General features: G+C 33.0%; 1 protein-coding gene across 2 annotated transcripts; it reads left to right on the top strand.

The window, feature by feature from the left end:
- Positions 1-7,379: 7,379 nt before the first annotated feature.
- LOC149140475 (uncharacterized) lies at positions 7,380-8,253 on the top strand. Of its 2 annotated transcripts, none has more exons than XM_089450169.1 (3): positions 7,380-7,572; positions 7,708-7,770; positions 7,887-8,253. In XM_089450169.1, the coding sequence occupies exons 1-3, from the start codon at positions 7,400-7,402 to the stop codon at positions 7,981-7,983; spliced, it is 333 nt and encodes a 110-aa protein (XP_089306295.1). In that variant the 5' UTR covers positions 7,380-7,399; the 3' UTR covers positions 7,984-8,253. The 2 variants fall into 2 exon arrangements, with proteins under 2 accessions (XP_089306295.1, XP_089306296.1); XM_089450170.1 differs by having other exon boundaries at positions 7,698-7,770.
- The last annotated feature ends 5,440 nt before the right edge of the window (positions 8,254-13,693 follow it).

Raw genomic sequence — 13,693 nt, 5'->3', positions numbered from 1 at the left:
GTATAGGTAAAAAGCTTATATAGATAAGAAAATAACCTACAAAGAGTTTAAGGAAGGGGATCATGTATATTTACAAATCAAGACAAGGAAAAGCACTCTATAGTGGAGCAGATGTGTTAAATTAGCACCTTGGTACTGCGGTGCCTTTCAAATATTGGAATGAATTGGGCTAGTAGCATACAAACTTTTGCTACCAAGCCATATCCACATTCACAAAGTCTTTCATGTCTCTCTACTAAAAATGTATGTTTACTATTCTAAGCATATAATTAACTGGGACAATGTACAAGTAATTTAAGTAGTGAATTAAATTCTTGTGCATACGTATATGTATATATGTATGTATCAAGTTTCAAAATAAAATGATAGTAATTAATCATGGTGGGCAGGTTGAACCGGAAGGAGATATCCTAGAAGATCCTCTTTGTATTCTCAATCAGAGAGAAACAACATTACGGAGATGAGTCATCACCCAGGTTAAAGTGCAATGGAAGCACTTTGGCCAAGAGGAGGCTACCTTGGAAGATGAGGATGTTATCTATAAGGCTTATCCTGCTTTATTTTTATGAGTTATAATGAACACTGGGGATGGTGTTCCTCATAAGAAGGGAATATGTAACACCCTGAATGACATGGACATGTTATTGTACTAATTATTGTTTTACTTCTATATTTCATTGTCATATTTTGTTCCAACAGAAACATTAAGGAAATCATGACTTACTTTTCCAAGCGACTTTAAAATGATATGTTAAATAAAAAAATATATTTCTAGAAACAAAAAATTCATTACATAAACCTCCTAAGATAGTTATTGGTTGTTACACACCCTTTCTCACAAGAGGAGAGAATCGAGAAGGCCTTGGGGGCTAAAGGAATTAGGAAAGAAAAGGAAGGGGATTGAGAAGGAAAGAGATGCCAAGTAATATAGAGAACCTCATTGAGCTAGGTGAAACAAGCCAGTGGGAGCCTTGAACACAACTCGAGAAGGTTTCAAAGCTACTCAATCCACCCGGTGTATACCAGTGTCTAGAGAAGAAGAGCTCAGGGGAGGCTTTAGACATCATAGCCAGACTCATGGTTGGATGAAGAGATCTTAAAAGGAACAAAAAAATTAACAAAATGAAAGGAAACATATAAGTATCTAAGTATTTTTTTAGAATTTATTCAATTTCTTTATGTAGGTTGTGAATATGGGATAAAGATCAAATTGATAGAATTGTTCTACCTTTTATTCTTAAAAAGAACAAAAATTGTAGAACATGACTCTGGACAGACCATAACAACCAAGTCATTCATGAACTTGAAGTTTTGTTTTATTTTTACAGCCTCTTCCTCTACTAGAATTTATAGATGTATAAATTATAGGCTTTGAGAGAAATCTACAGGTGTCTTAAACTGAAATAAAAAATACATGTATGATAATGATGAATTAAACTACAATAGAAGAATCCCATTTTGTTTAATCTGAAATAATGAATATATGTATCATAACCAGGAAGTAAACAATAGTATAATAATTCCATTTTTTTAAAAAGACACTAAAAGGTGATACCGCAAGTTAAATGATAGAAGGAATAAATTACAGGTTGGTCCATGCCCACAACTGAATATAATCAATATTAAACACTGGAACAAAGTTATCTAAATACATTTCCTTTTTCATAATCAAGGAAATTGGGAAAATAAAAACAATTTCATTTAACCTGGAAAAAAGGTTTAACAGAATATGAGTTGTTCGAGGAAATATATCACAACATGTCGACTAGTATTCCTTAGGTATTCGACAGTGACACACATTAAAATATGCTCAGGGAGAGTTCTATTCTAACACTAGAATCATATAGTTGAGAATAATATAAAGTTTAAACAGTCACCATAACTCAAGAGAATTAGTTTATACAACAAATCTGGGTGCTTATTCCCTAAACCAAACTCCAAACAATACCCGGAATACCCATCCATGCTATGAAAATAAAATCATAAATAATAATGCATAATGAAACTAAAATAGAGAAGTTAAAAACAAATGAATCAAATGAAACCCAAATATTTTTTCCTTCTTATTTAAATTTTTTAATAATCCATTAAAACAAAGTATAACTCCTATTTCTCCTTTCCCATTTTGTGGAAATTAAAAAGGAAAAATGACAAAAATTTTAAAGCTTCCACAAATGCAAGAAAACATTAATGTTAGAGTAAATTGTTCTGACCAAAAATTGACTCTCTCTGCACAGGAGAGTCAGGCCATAAAAATCCATTAGCAAAGATGAGATACGCTAGCTCAAAAATCTCATTCTATAACATCAACTAACAATAGTACGTGGAAGTTTTCTAGACTTAATATAATGAAAAAATCGGAAACACTTATAACAATACTACTTTAAATAATAAATAAATGGAACAAATAAAAGAATATATAGCGAAAAAAACTAAAAAGCACATGCAAATTCCAAATAATTTTACTTTTAAATATTTATTGAGGATTTATAAATCCATACCTTGGCCAAATAAACACCACTACAAATAATGGAGAAAGGCTTTAGCCATAAGGCATTACCAAGGCCCAAGAGAAAGGTTTCATCTAAATCTAAATAGGCAAATGAATAGATGTTATATGCTTTAAAAAAGTGTTCAACCCACATAAGCTATTGTAATGGTTGTATCCACTTTAAAAATGTGTTCAACCCACATAATCTATTGTAATGGTTGTATCCATGAGCACTTAGAAGGCTTTGAAAATCCTCTCTTTTTTCTTTTTTTGATGTTTTTAAGTGGTTTCATAACAACTCCCCATTGAATTTTGGGCATTCTTCATTTGCTCACTATTGTTGTTAGTTTTTATTTTTGTCTTCTTTTCATAAATTTTTCAAAAATGTTTACTTTTTTTTTTTTTTTCTTTTCTGAAGTTTTTAAGTGGTTTTATAACAACTCGTCCATTGGCTTTCATGCATTCTTCATTTTCTCACTATTGTTTTTAGTTTTAGTTTTAGTTTTGTTTTACTATTTTTTTTTCTTTGGAGATTTTATTTATTTTTAAATAAATATATAATTATTTAAATGTCTATTTAATTAACCTTGATTTTATTTAATAGCATTTATGCATTTAGTGTTTTGGTTTTTGTAATTTAACATTTATCAAATAAAATAAAAAAGTAAGATATTAAAATATATGTTATAAATATTTAAAAACTAAACATTAAAACCTATTAAATATTATTTTTTAGTAATATAATAATAATAATTATTAGTTAATTTATATTATTATTATATTAATAATCTTAATATTGATATATTGTATATCTTAATTTTTAATTTTATTTGACATAAAGCATATTTACTAATATCTTTAGCAATAAAATGTCAAATAGATGTTATTATTTTACTTAAAAATAAACAAACACCCAATAAAAATTGTCATACTAGTGAATTTTATTTTTATTTTTATTCATTTAATATTTTCTTTTAACAATCGTCTCAAATCATGGTTATCATTGACCCTTTTAGTTAACTCATTTAAAACACACTTTAACTAATTGACATTTTAAATACTCACACAAGTACACCTCAGCCTTAGATTTTATATCATTTACCCTATTTAGTCCTACGACTTTCCTTCTTCACATGAATATACTTATATATATTATTACTTTGTGTTTTTAACAATATCCCACTTGTAAGTATTCATGTGTATCACTTACAAAAAATATTTTCTATATAGTTCTTATCAAACCACACAACTAAGATGATACTTTATAAGATTTGAAATTTAAACACTTATGAAATTTGCCGAGAACCTAATGACATTTTGAGTGAATATATGACATACCATCTCCACGGTAGAATACATAATATAAATTTGATTTATATAACACTTTGTTGTAGAATTTTTCTTGTTACATGTGGTCTACCTATCACTCAACACATATAAATATATATGTCAATGGTTTTGATGCACTTATATATACATCCCACTTGTTGGCGATGTTGATTAATGACTAATATTATGTTGATTCTACCTATGTGATGCATTTAATTCAGATGGGGTTTATTTAAATAATGGATCTACTTGCTTTGAGGATCTCGAATGATTTGGTGATCAACATTATCTCTTCATATTGGATAGTATAGATTTTATGGCAAGGACATTAGGGAAACTACCCTACCTAACCCTACCATCTTTGTCTCATTTTTTGTTTGCTTTGATGGTTATATATAGCTCTCCTCTGTTGCCTCCACTCCTTTTCAATTATCACTTCAACTCAGAAAAAATTCATCATTCTACCTTTAAATTCTTCAGGATTATGTGCAAAAAATTTCTAGGGAAACCATAAAGTACAATATGAATTTCTTTCTAATAAGATCCATGCAAGCAGTCATGATATGACCTTCATGGAATATTCATAAATTTTTCAAAATATAATTGAAGAATAGAGGTTGTATACTTTATGATTCTATGGAAAAAACCCCTCTAACCTTAAGATGTAAAAATTATTTTAAACCAAACATGCAGGGCATGATATTTTCTATGTCATGGTAGTAAGGATGCCATACTAAAACCTTTACAAATTTAACCTAGAACAAAATAAAGTCACTTAGAACCTAAATAATGCTTATTAGAGTGTCAGAAGGATGTTAAAGACAATGAACATGAAACCCTTGAACCAAGATGGAATTTTGAAATGCCTATATACCTACAAGAGATTATTACAAGATAATTAGTAAACACATTCTCTTGTGATTGCATAAAGGAATGAAGAAAAACATATATTTTATTAGGGATGTTGGTTATACCTTTAAGAAGAATGTAGAAGAAGGACACACTACCCATGTGACCACCTCATAGATGATTAGAGATAAGATTATAGAGAAAAGAGAAATGAAAACACTTAATTTGCAGTGATAACAACTAAGGGTTTGAGGTTTTACCTTGCTGCTCCTTTGGAAACACTTAAATATTACTTCCCTTAGTAATGGTTTTAGTAACTGTGGAAAACGATTGAATCATTCAACCCTCCTTCCATAAAGAGAACTTGACACTCATATCAATGCATAGAAAAAGGATTAGCAATTCAACGAAAGTAATCACTAATAAAAATGAAGCAATAAATTAAACAACACAGACAAGTAACTACCAGAAGTTGAATTTCGACACTCAGAATAGAAAATTGCAGAAAATGGATGTCAGAATCTTAATGCAAACCTGCTTGCAAGAACTCCAGAAGAATTTAATGGTCGCCAACAGAGCAAATGGAAAATGAGACAAATATGGTAGGGTTGGGTAGGGTAGTTACCATAACCTCCTCGCCATAAAATCTATACTATCCAATATGAAGAAATAATGTTGATCAGCAAATGATACGAGATCCTCAAAGGAGGTAGATCCACTATTTCAATAACCCTCCTCAAAATTAAAAGCCTCCCATAGCTAGACTCAACATGATATTTGTCATTAACCAAGAGAGCCAACAAGTGGGATTCATGTACAAGGGCTTCAATACCCATGACATGTACTTTTATATGTGCTGAGTGATAGATACACCGCATGTAACAAGAAAAATTCCACAACAAAGTGTTATATAAATCAACTTTATATTATGTATTAGACAAGCCTTTTTCTAAGTGAGGGATGAATACTTTCAAATGGGGTATTGCTAAAAAAAACAAATAAATAATATATATAAGTATATTCATGTGAAGTAGGAAAGTCTTATGACTAAATAGGGTAAATGATATAAAAACTAAGGGTTAGGTGTACTTGTGTTAGTATTTATAATTGCAATTACTTAAATTATGTTTTAAGTGATTTAACTAAAAGGGTGAATGATAACCATGGTTTGATAGAGTTGTTAAAAGAAAAGATTAAATTAAAAGAAAAAATAAAAGAAATTTGAGTAGTGTGTGAGATTTCAGTCTCTTTATTTTTTTATAGTTATTCTCTGAGGAAAGTTGGGATGTTTCAATTTTTATCGGGTGTTTTTTATTTTTAAGTAAAAAAAAAAATCTATTTTACATTTTATTATAGAAATATATTCCTAATATATTTTATGTTTAATAAAATAAAAAATTAAGATATACAATATATCAATATTAAGATTATTAGTATAATAATAATATTAAATATGTGTCAATGTGTAAATTTTTAAATTTCTATAATATATATTTTAACATCTTAAATTTTTATTTTATTTGATAAATTCAATTTAAAAATAAATTTACAATTTTTGAAAAAAAACACTCAATTTTGGAAACCAAAACACCAAATACATAAATGCCAACAATAAAATTAATATAAATTAAACAGACATTTAAGTAAGTATATATTTACTTTTAGAAAATAAAAACTTAAAAAAAAAGTTATGAAAACAAAACAAAAAATAAAAATAAAAAGATAATAGTGAGAAAATGAAGAATGCACAAAAGTGAAAAGGCGAGGACTTTGAAAGCCTTTTAAGTAGCCGTAGATATAAAAATTACAATAACTTATGTGGGTTTAACACTTTTTTAAAGTCTATAACATTTATATGAAGCCTTTTTCCTTGGATGTCAGTAATGCCTTACAACAGAAGTCCTTCTCTATCTCTTGTAGAGATGCTTATTTTGTCAAGAGATGGATTTATAAATCTACAATGAAGATCTGAAAGTAAAATTCCTTACAATTTCCATATGCTTTTTAGTTTTTTTTGGCAATATATTTTTCTATTTCTTCCATTCTTTTATTATTTAGAGTATATTGTCATAGGTGTTTTCCACTTTTTTCATTATATTAATTCTAGAAAATTTCCACATAGTATTTCTAATTGATTTTTTTTAAATAGATTACGAGATTATAGAATGGTATTTTGATCTAGTATCTCTCATCTTTGCCAAAGAATTTGAGCTAGTATATCTCATCTTTGCTAATGTATTTTTATGGCCCGTCTCTAGTGCAGAGAGAGAGACATGATTTTTTGGTGAGCCCAACTTACTCTATGATTAAGGTTACGTTGTGTTTGTGTCACGACCTCATTAACATAATATGTATAATAAGAAATTTTTTTAATGGTAATGGTGGTTAACTTATGAATCCACCCCCTAACTAATTAAGGACTTATAACTATAGCCATCACCCAGGCTCATACGCATGCATATATAAACTTACCTTAAATACAACTCACATCGAACATGACTTACCACCTGCGCCAATACATTTGGGTGTTGTATAAACTTGGTGTTATGGTTGAACTTTAATCATTTTACCCGGCTCACATTATTTAATTAAGTGCCAGATGGTGGAGAGGTATTAACCCAGCTCACCCATCCCGTGGCCAAGTGGCTCAGTTTCACGTGATACCATGTGGCTACCGGGAGGGTTGACCCACTGTGGGTTTCGCGCCAGGTCCTCCCGCCTAAACGGACGATGGAGATCCCTCAACCCCATCGGATGGCCCAGATCTGCTTAGGGTTTGGTGGTCAATACTTAAGACACCGGTTTCGTCGGATTAGTTCATTTGCACTCCATAGCTGCGGCCGAGCTCCTCCACAACTCGACAGATCTCTCAGCAACCTCTCCGGCTCCTCCTTGCTGTTCAGGTAACAGTCTTCTCGCATTATCAAGTCTATAGTTCATTTTTACAGTCAGGTTCCTCGAAGATATGTTTTGTATTCCTTGTAACCCTCTGGATACCCGACTATTTCAGAATGTTCACTGTGTGTAGTTATGTACAGGTGGGTTTTCCATCCGCAGATTCCTACCGTCTGCAGAGATCTTGCCGGCTACAGAAACCACAGGTATGCTTATCTCGTGTATAATTTCTTCCCCTTGATAAGAATGGTTTAGCTGTGAAGCTGGATGCGTTGTCTTCTGGCCGAGACGTGGCTCATGACCCTCTATTTACATGTCTCAGGTCTGGCTACCATTTTTTTTCCAAACCCTGGTTACGCTATGCAGACGGCCTCTTCATGCCGGACCTGTACTGCGTTAGCCTGTTAGGGTTTAGTTAGGTACTGCTCATGGCTTACATGCCATCTATATATATATTGTACATTTGTTTTGGCTAGGGTCTCCTGATAGGGTTTGAATGAGTCAATGTCTGTATATTTATTTTTTTTAAAGCTGCCCTCGAGCTATTAACAGTTAAATGGAGCTAAAATGCTTCGGAATAGTTGAGTTAATTCGCTGGTTCTACAGCTATTTCTTTCTTGCCAGGACTTCTTATATGGCTATGTTAACAGCTCGCAACTTTATTTAATGAATACCTTACTTTCAGTTCACAGATTCTGTCAATGTTCTTTTAATGGCCATCTTGGTCTTTATGTTGCCAGTTTCATATGTAAAGATTTACATTCCAATGTAATTACTGTATGTTCATTTCCCTTTTGCTTAATGGAATGATACTACCCTATGGGTTAACTAGACCGACATGCATTATTTATGGTATAAATCTCAATGTCTAACATGCATTCGATTCATGCAAAGACTATATCTGTTTCATAGTTGTTTTAAAGCGGCATTGAGAGCAAGTCCTGCACTCGGTATATGAATGTAGTGACCGCCTCTCCGCGTACAGTCGTTTATAATGACCGGTGAATGCCAGGGTTGTTACATGTATATTATTTAGTTTCGCATCTTCGTAGCATTAGTCTTAACACGGTAACATCTGAATGGCTTCCTTGTATCGCTATACGTTAGCTAATCTTCAGGTTTAGCTAACTAGGAATTCAAACCCTCGTCCGGGGTTTGTTAACGTAGTTTGGCTTACACCACGTTAATGACTTTGCAATATCTCTCTTACAGCACTGTTTTCCGTAATATTTTCTGGGTTCATACAGTATTGGTTTATGTAATATTCCGTGGCTTACACAGCATTTACATTTATGATATATTGCTTGGTTTGCACAGCATTGTTGTTTATGCAATACTGCTTAGATTATACAGCATTAACGTTTATGCATTGGTATACACAGCTTAATATTCATGCCATATCAATTTGGTTTATAGAGCATTAATACTTATGTACAAGCGCTAGTTTTGCGCTGGTTTTTGACTGTGTTTATCTAAGATCTGGTTTCACCAAGCGTTCTATGACCACTTAGCTCGATTCCATTTCATCGTCAAGGGTTCTATTTACTTTTGTTTTCTTTATTCCTATCAACTGATATACTACTGCGGTCTCTCATACCGCCCAATCAGCCTAGGGTTTGATTCTATTTGGAGCATATATGTAACTAAACAACCCCGAGTTACTAATGCAATAAAACGGTGACCACAGTCACTCATATTCACTTACAGATATCTCTGAAACTGTATGCATTAATCTGTTTATAACACCACAGTTAACTAAAAGAAAGAAACACAGGTTCCGTGTTCTGTCTGAGCACTTCAGTACCTGTTCTTTATTCTATAACTATATTAGTAAATGCATACCTGGATAGTCCTGCTACCGATGTCCTTACGTCCAGAGGTCACTTGCAATCATTTTGCTCTTATCCTCCCAACCTTGAGATCGACTTACGCTGGATTCTCCCCCCGAGCCGTCTTGCAGGCCTGCAGCCCTCAATAAGACTCATGCACTACTGTGCTAGGTTATCTGGTCATTACCAGACTTAACCTCTTTTTTCTCATTCTGCTCTCTCATGGAATTCTTCTCTCCGTCTGCTCATCAACCTATCCTCTCCTGGCCTTCCCCCTGTTAGGGTGCTCGCTGATCCATTTAACCAATGCCAAGAATCAGTTGTAACTGATATGTAATTTAAGATTACTTTTACGCAGGTTTGATTAACTGATTGGTAATTTAAAATTACCTTACGTGGGGTTAATCACAATAGGTATATTACATACTCCCCCCCTTAACAGGAACACCGTCCTCGGTGTTCATCTTTCGTCGGAACTTGATATTTTACTTGTGGTATTACTATCTAATCCACACAAATGTGATCCTTTCTCTTTGAAATCAACGATTTCATTCCAAGAAAAGACGACAAACAAAATAGTAATGATATAGTCATAAGAAATATCATTAGTTATAAGCATCAATAGTCATAATCATTTGTAATTGCAAAAATATGCAACTTCTACTCGCCACCACCTGGCCCTTGTTTATTCATAATAAACAATTCTCTGTGTCAACTTACCATAACTTACCATCTTATGCTTGAAAATCATGAATACTTTCATGTAAGCCTGTTAATAGAGGTTGGACAATTCTTCAACCTTCCATGGTAAGTAGTTCCTGCAATATATGACTAACAAATTCAACCACATTAGTCACTATATTTTGAGTCAAATGAGACACTTTGACTAGCAATCAATTGTGCAATGTTAGATGCTTTCTAAATCACAGTACTTTTACAAGTACTTAAAGAGCACTAATGCTAATCATCAAATGATAAATCACTGCTCACGTGCACACTGAACGATTTCTTACTAAAGACATCTGTAAATTACTTCAAGAAGTACCAAAAGAGCACCTAGCTCTCTAATCATCAAACAGTCAATCATTTCATCAAGCAAGAATTGTCTTAGCTCCCACTAAGATGTTCACAACATTATTAACACAATAAAGGAATTAAAATTTCCATTTATTCTTTATCGAGCACTAAGCTCATCTCTTATTAAATGTGCATAACATATTTTACACAACTATATGTAAAATTCATTTTTAACATAACATATAGCTGATTAGTTAATTCCTTTAGCCATGAGTTCACACTGGACTAAGGAATTCCCAACCCATGGGAACTGGTTCTCACAACCAAATCGAGTCATTTTCACATCCAGACAGTTTCTTTGATAGAGACCTTACCAGGTCTAACATGGAATTCCACTGGCCAACCAGCTCAAGAATTCCAGGGAGAGGAAATTTGGGCAGACAAGTACCATCAACCCCTCCGGGCAGGTAGCTGCCATCAACCCAACTCCGGGCAGACAGGTACCATCAACCCCTCTGGGCAGGTAACTGTCATCAACCCAAGGCATTCCACCCTTTCACAGTTCGGGCAGACAAGTACCATCAACCCAACTCCGGGCAGGTAACTGTCATCAACCCAAGGCATCCACAACTGTCTGTCATGTTAAATTTCTCTTTTATTACTCTTTCTCATAGTAATTTACACAATGAACCATATGAACATTATCATTAGCATAGCAAACATGCATGTATACCATGTATTTACACTTAACCCCCGACATGGGTCCACAACATCAAGTTTGATGGAAAACATATCCATCATACACATTGTATGCATGCAAATTTTCCAAATAACATAATTCATGCATATCATATAACATCATTCTTTCTCATTTATAATTGTATTTCACATTGCAGCAATTTAAGTGATGAGTTTTCTTGTGGCCATTAAGCTACCACTACTTAATCCCATCAGCAACGTTAGTTATAAATATGCATCAGTTAACACATATTCCATTTCCCAGAATGTTCATGCATACAATATTGTCATGTATAAAAACATATGCAAATACTCATTAATGTATAAATATCAACAACAGTTGAGTTAATACTCTCAGCATTCCCAATTTTGCCATAGTCTGTTGTTCCAATTCAAATCATCATTAATGGGGTATTATCGTACGCTTACTATGGCTAGCTTTAGTCATGCATCGTTGGTGTAATTAAACATAATTCCTCTAACATACAAGAACATAACCCTTATGTCACAATGACTAATCTTTGTGCATACTGTTGCTTATCGTATAAGCCCTTCTTTAATGTATGCAACACTTATTCCCTTCACTAGAAGACCACCATCATTTCATACGACAAACCACATACCTCTTTCTTAAAGAAAGTCATTTTAATCCTCATTTCTCTATCTTCGGATTTCTCAAGATTCCCTTTCAAGAAATTATTAAAGAGGTCTATCTTTCGGCATAAAAACCAAGATACAAAAACAAGGTTTACTTATCCTTTATGCATCAAATCAAACAATCAACACAACTCTTCCAACAAGACAATCTCTCCAAGAGATTATTATTTTCAAGGAAGCTATCCTGACCACTTTCTCTAAGTACGCACAGTCTCATAATTCCAAAGTCAAAATAGCTACCAATATGCAACATGTGTTCCCCTAACACCATTACTTTACTTTAATGCACATAGTTCTTTTCATGAAACAAGTAAGGATTTTGGTTCTTGTATGAACACTACTCTAATGTGTCTTTAAAGGAAAGAACCTCTATTTCCATTTTCAAGAACTCTCATAAAATCCTTTATTTTCATACATGAAGTGTGCATACTCTTAGGATGAGACTATATTTATATATATATGTAATATACTCTTTCCTCAAGAAATTAGGGATAAATATCTATGTGCCTAGAAGCACATCCTTAGTTATCTTTTATCATGCATGTAATGCATAATCATTTCACTAGAACTTAGAGACTAACTAGAATCATAATGCAATTAGCATATATATGTATATATTTTCAAGAAGCTTTTATCAAATAAAGATACATATCTTAATTCAAGCAAACTTGGCCACCTTCCATCCTATGTTCTCAGGACATTCATATACCTCATCCTCTTTCTCAAGAAGATACTTGGCTATATTTAACAAGGATTTAATAGACCAGAGACAAGCATTCCACACACAAGACTCACGTGGAATCTTTCTAATAGGAACTACCTATTTTATTTACCAAGACCACATACAAGATAATCAATCTTTAACTGCATGCCTTAACACATTTTCTTTACCAAGAAAATCTATAAAAGAACCATTCTTTTATTGCATGCATTCAAATACTCTCTCTACTAAGAAATCATGTAAAACATTCATACGTGTTCTTCAAGTAAGTGAACAAGACACTTATCTTATCCTTGGATCAACATGCATAACTAACAAGTTAAACCACCCCTACCGGAAGCAATTGCTCTACTTATGCAATTAGAAGCATAATCTCCTAAGTGTCACACATGCACTAGAGCTACCATTTGGTGCTATATGCAACAACTATCATAACACTACTATGTGACCATTTCAGAATAATGAGTTCAAGGAGACATTATGAAAATCATTAACGTCAACACTCTATAGTGATCATTTCCAACTCCTTAAGCATGGTCAAAGGAATACTCACATGCACATCGAGCGCTTATCTAGTCATCCCAAGACTTAGAGTCTTCCGCAAGATTCTAACACTCAAAGCTTGCTTTATCTGGTCATTACCAAACTTAGCGAGTTCTTTTTCCCATCTCCGTCTGTCTCTACAGCACGGTCTTCTTCCTTCTCCTTGCTTCCTTTTCCTTTGGAAGCATCTATGGTTGGGGAAGGTAATTAGAGTTTACTGACAACTGTATTAACACAGGTAGTCTATTTATGAATAATTATCACATGTAATTATACCATGAATGGGTCCTAGAAATGTTACCCACTGAACATGCCTCTACCCTTAACTTCACACTGGAATGCAACATGCATAAGAAATCCATCATTCCCATAGTAGAGATAAATTCAACCATTATTTAATCGAGGCTCCAATGGTTTTTATCTCCCAACAAGTAATAATTAACATCAGCACGTACCATGCTAATGGATTTCAGTTAATTAGAAGGCAATCGTCATTAGATCTATTAAGACATAAGAATATACTATTCATCATGCATGCTCATGGTGAATAAAATTAAGAACTCTTCTCATAAACAACTGGAACTATAGCACACACATTCCATGCATGTGACATCAATCAACCTT

Source organism: Pinus tabuliformis, chromosome X (assembly GCF_031772625.1).
Source record: "Pinus tabuliformis cultivar Carrire ecotype Pingquan chromosome X, CPIR1, whole genome shotgun sequence".
Classification (NCBI taxonomy): domain Eukaryota; kingdom Viridiplantae; phylum Streptophyta; class Pinopsida; order Pinales; family Pinaceae; genus Pinus; species Pinus tabuliformis.
Note: the sequence above shows the minus strand (reverse complement) of the source record. Positions and strands in the feature narration are given on the sequence as shown.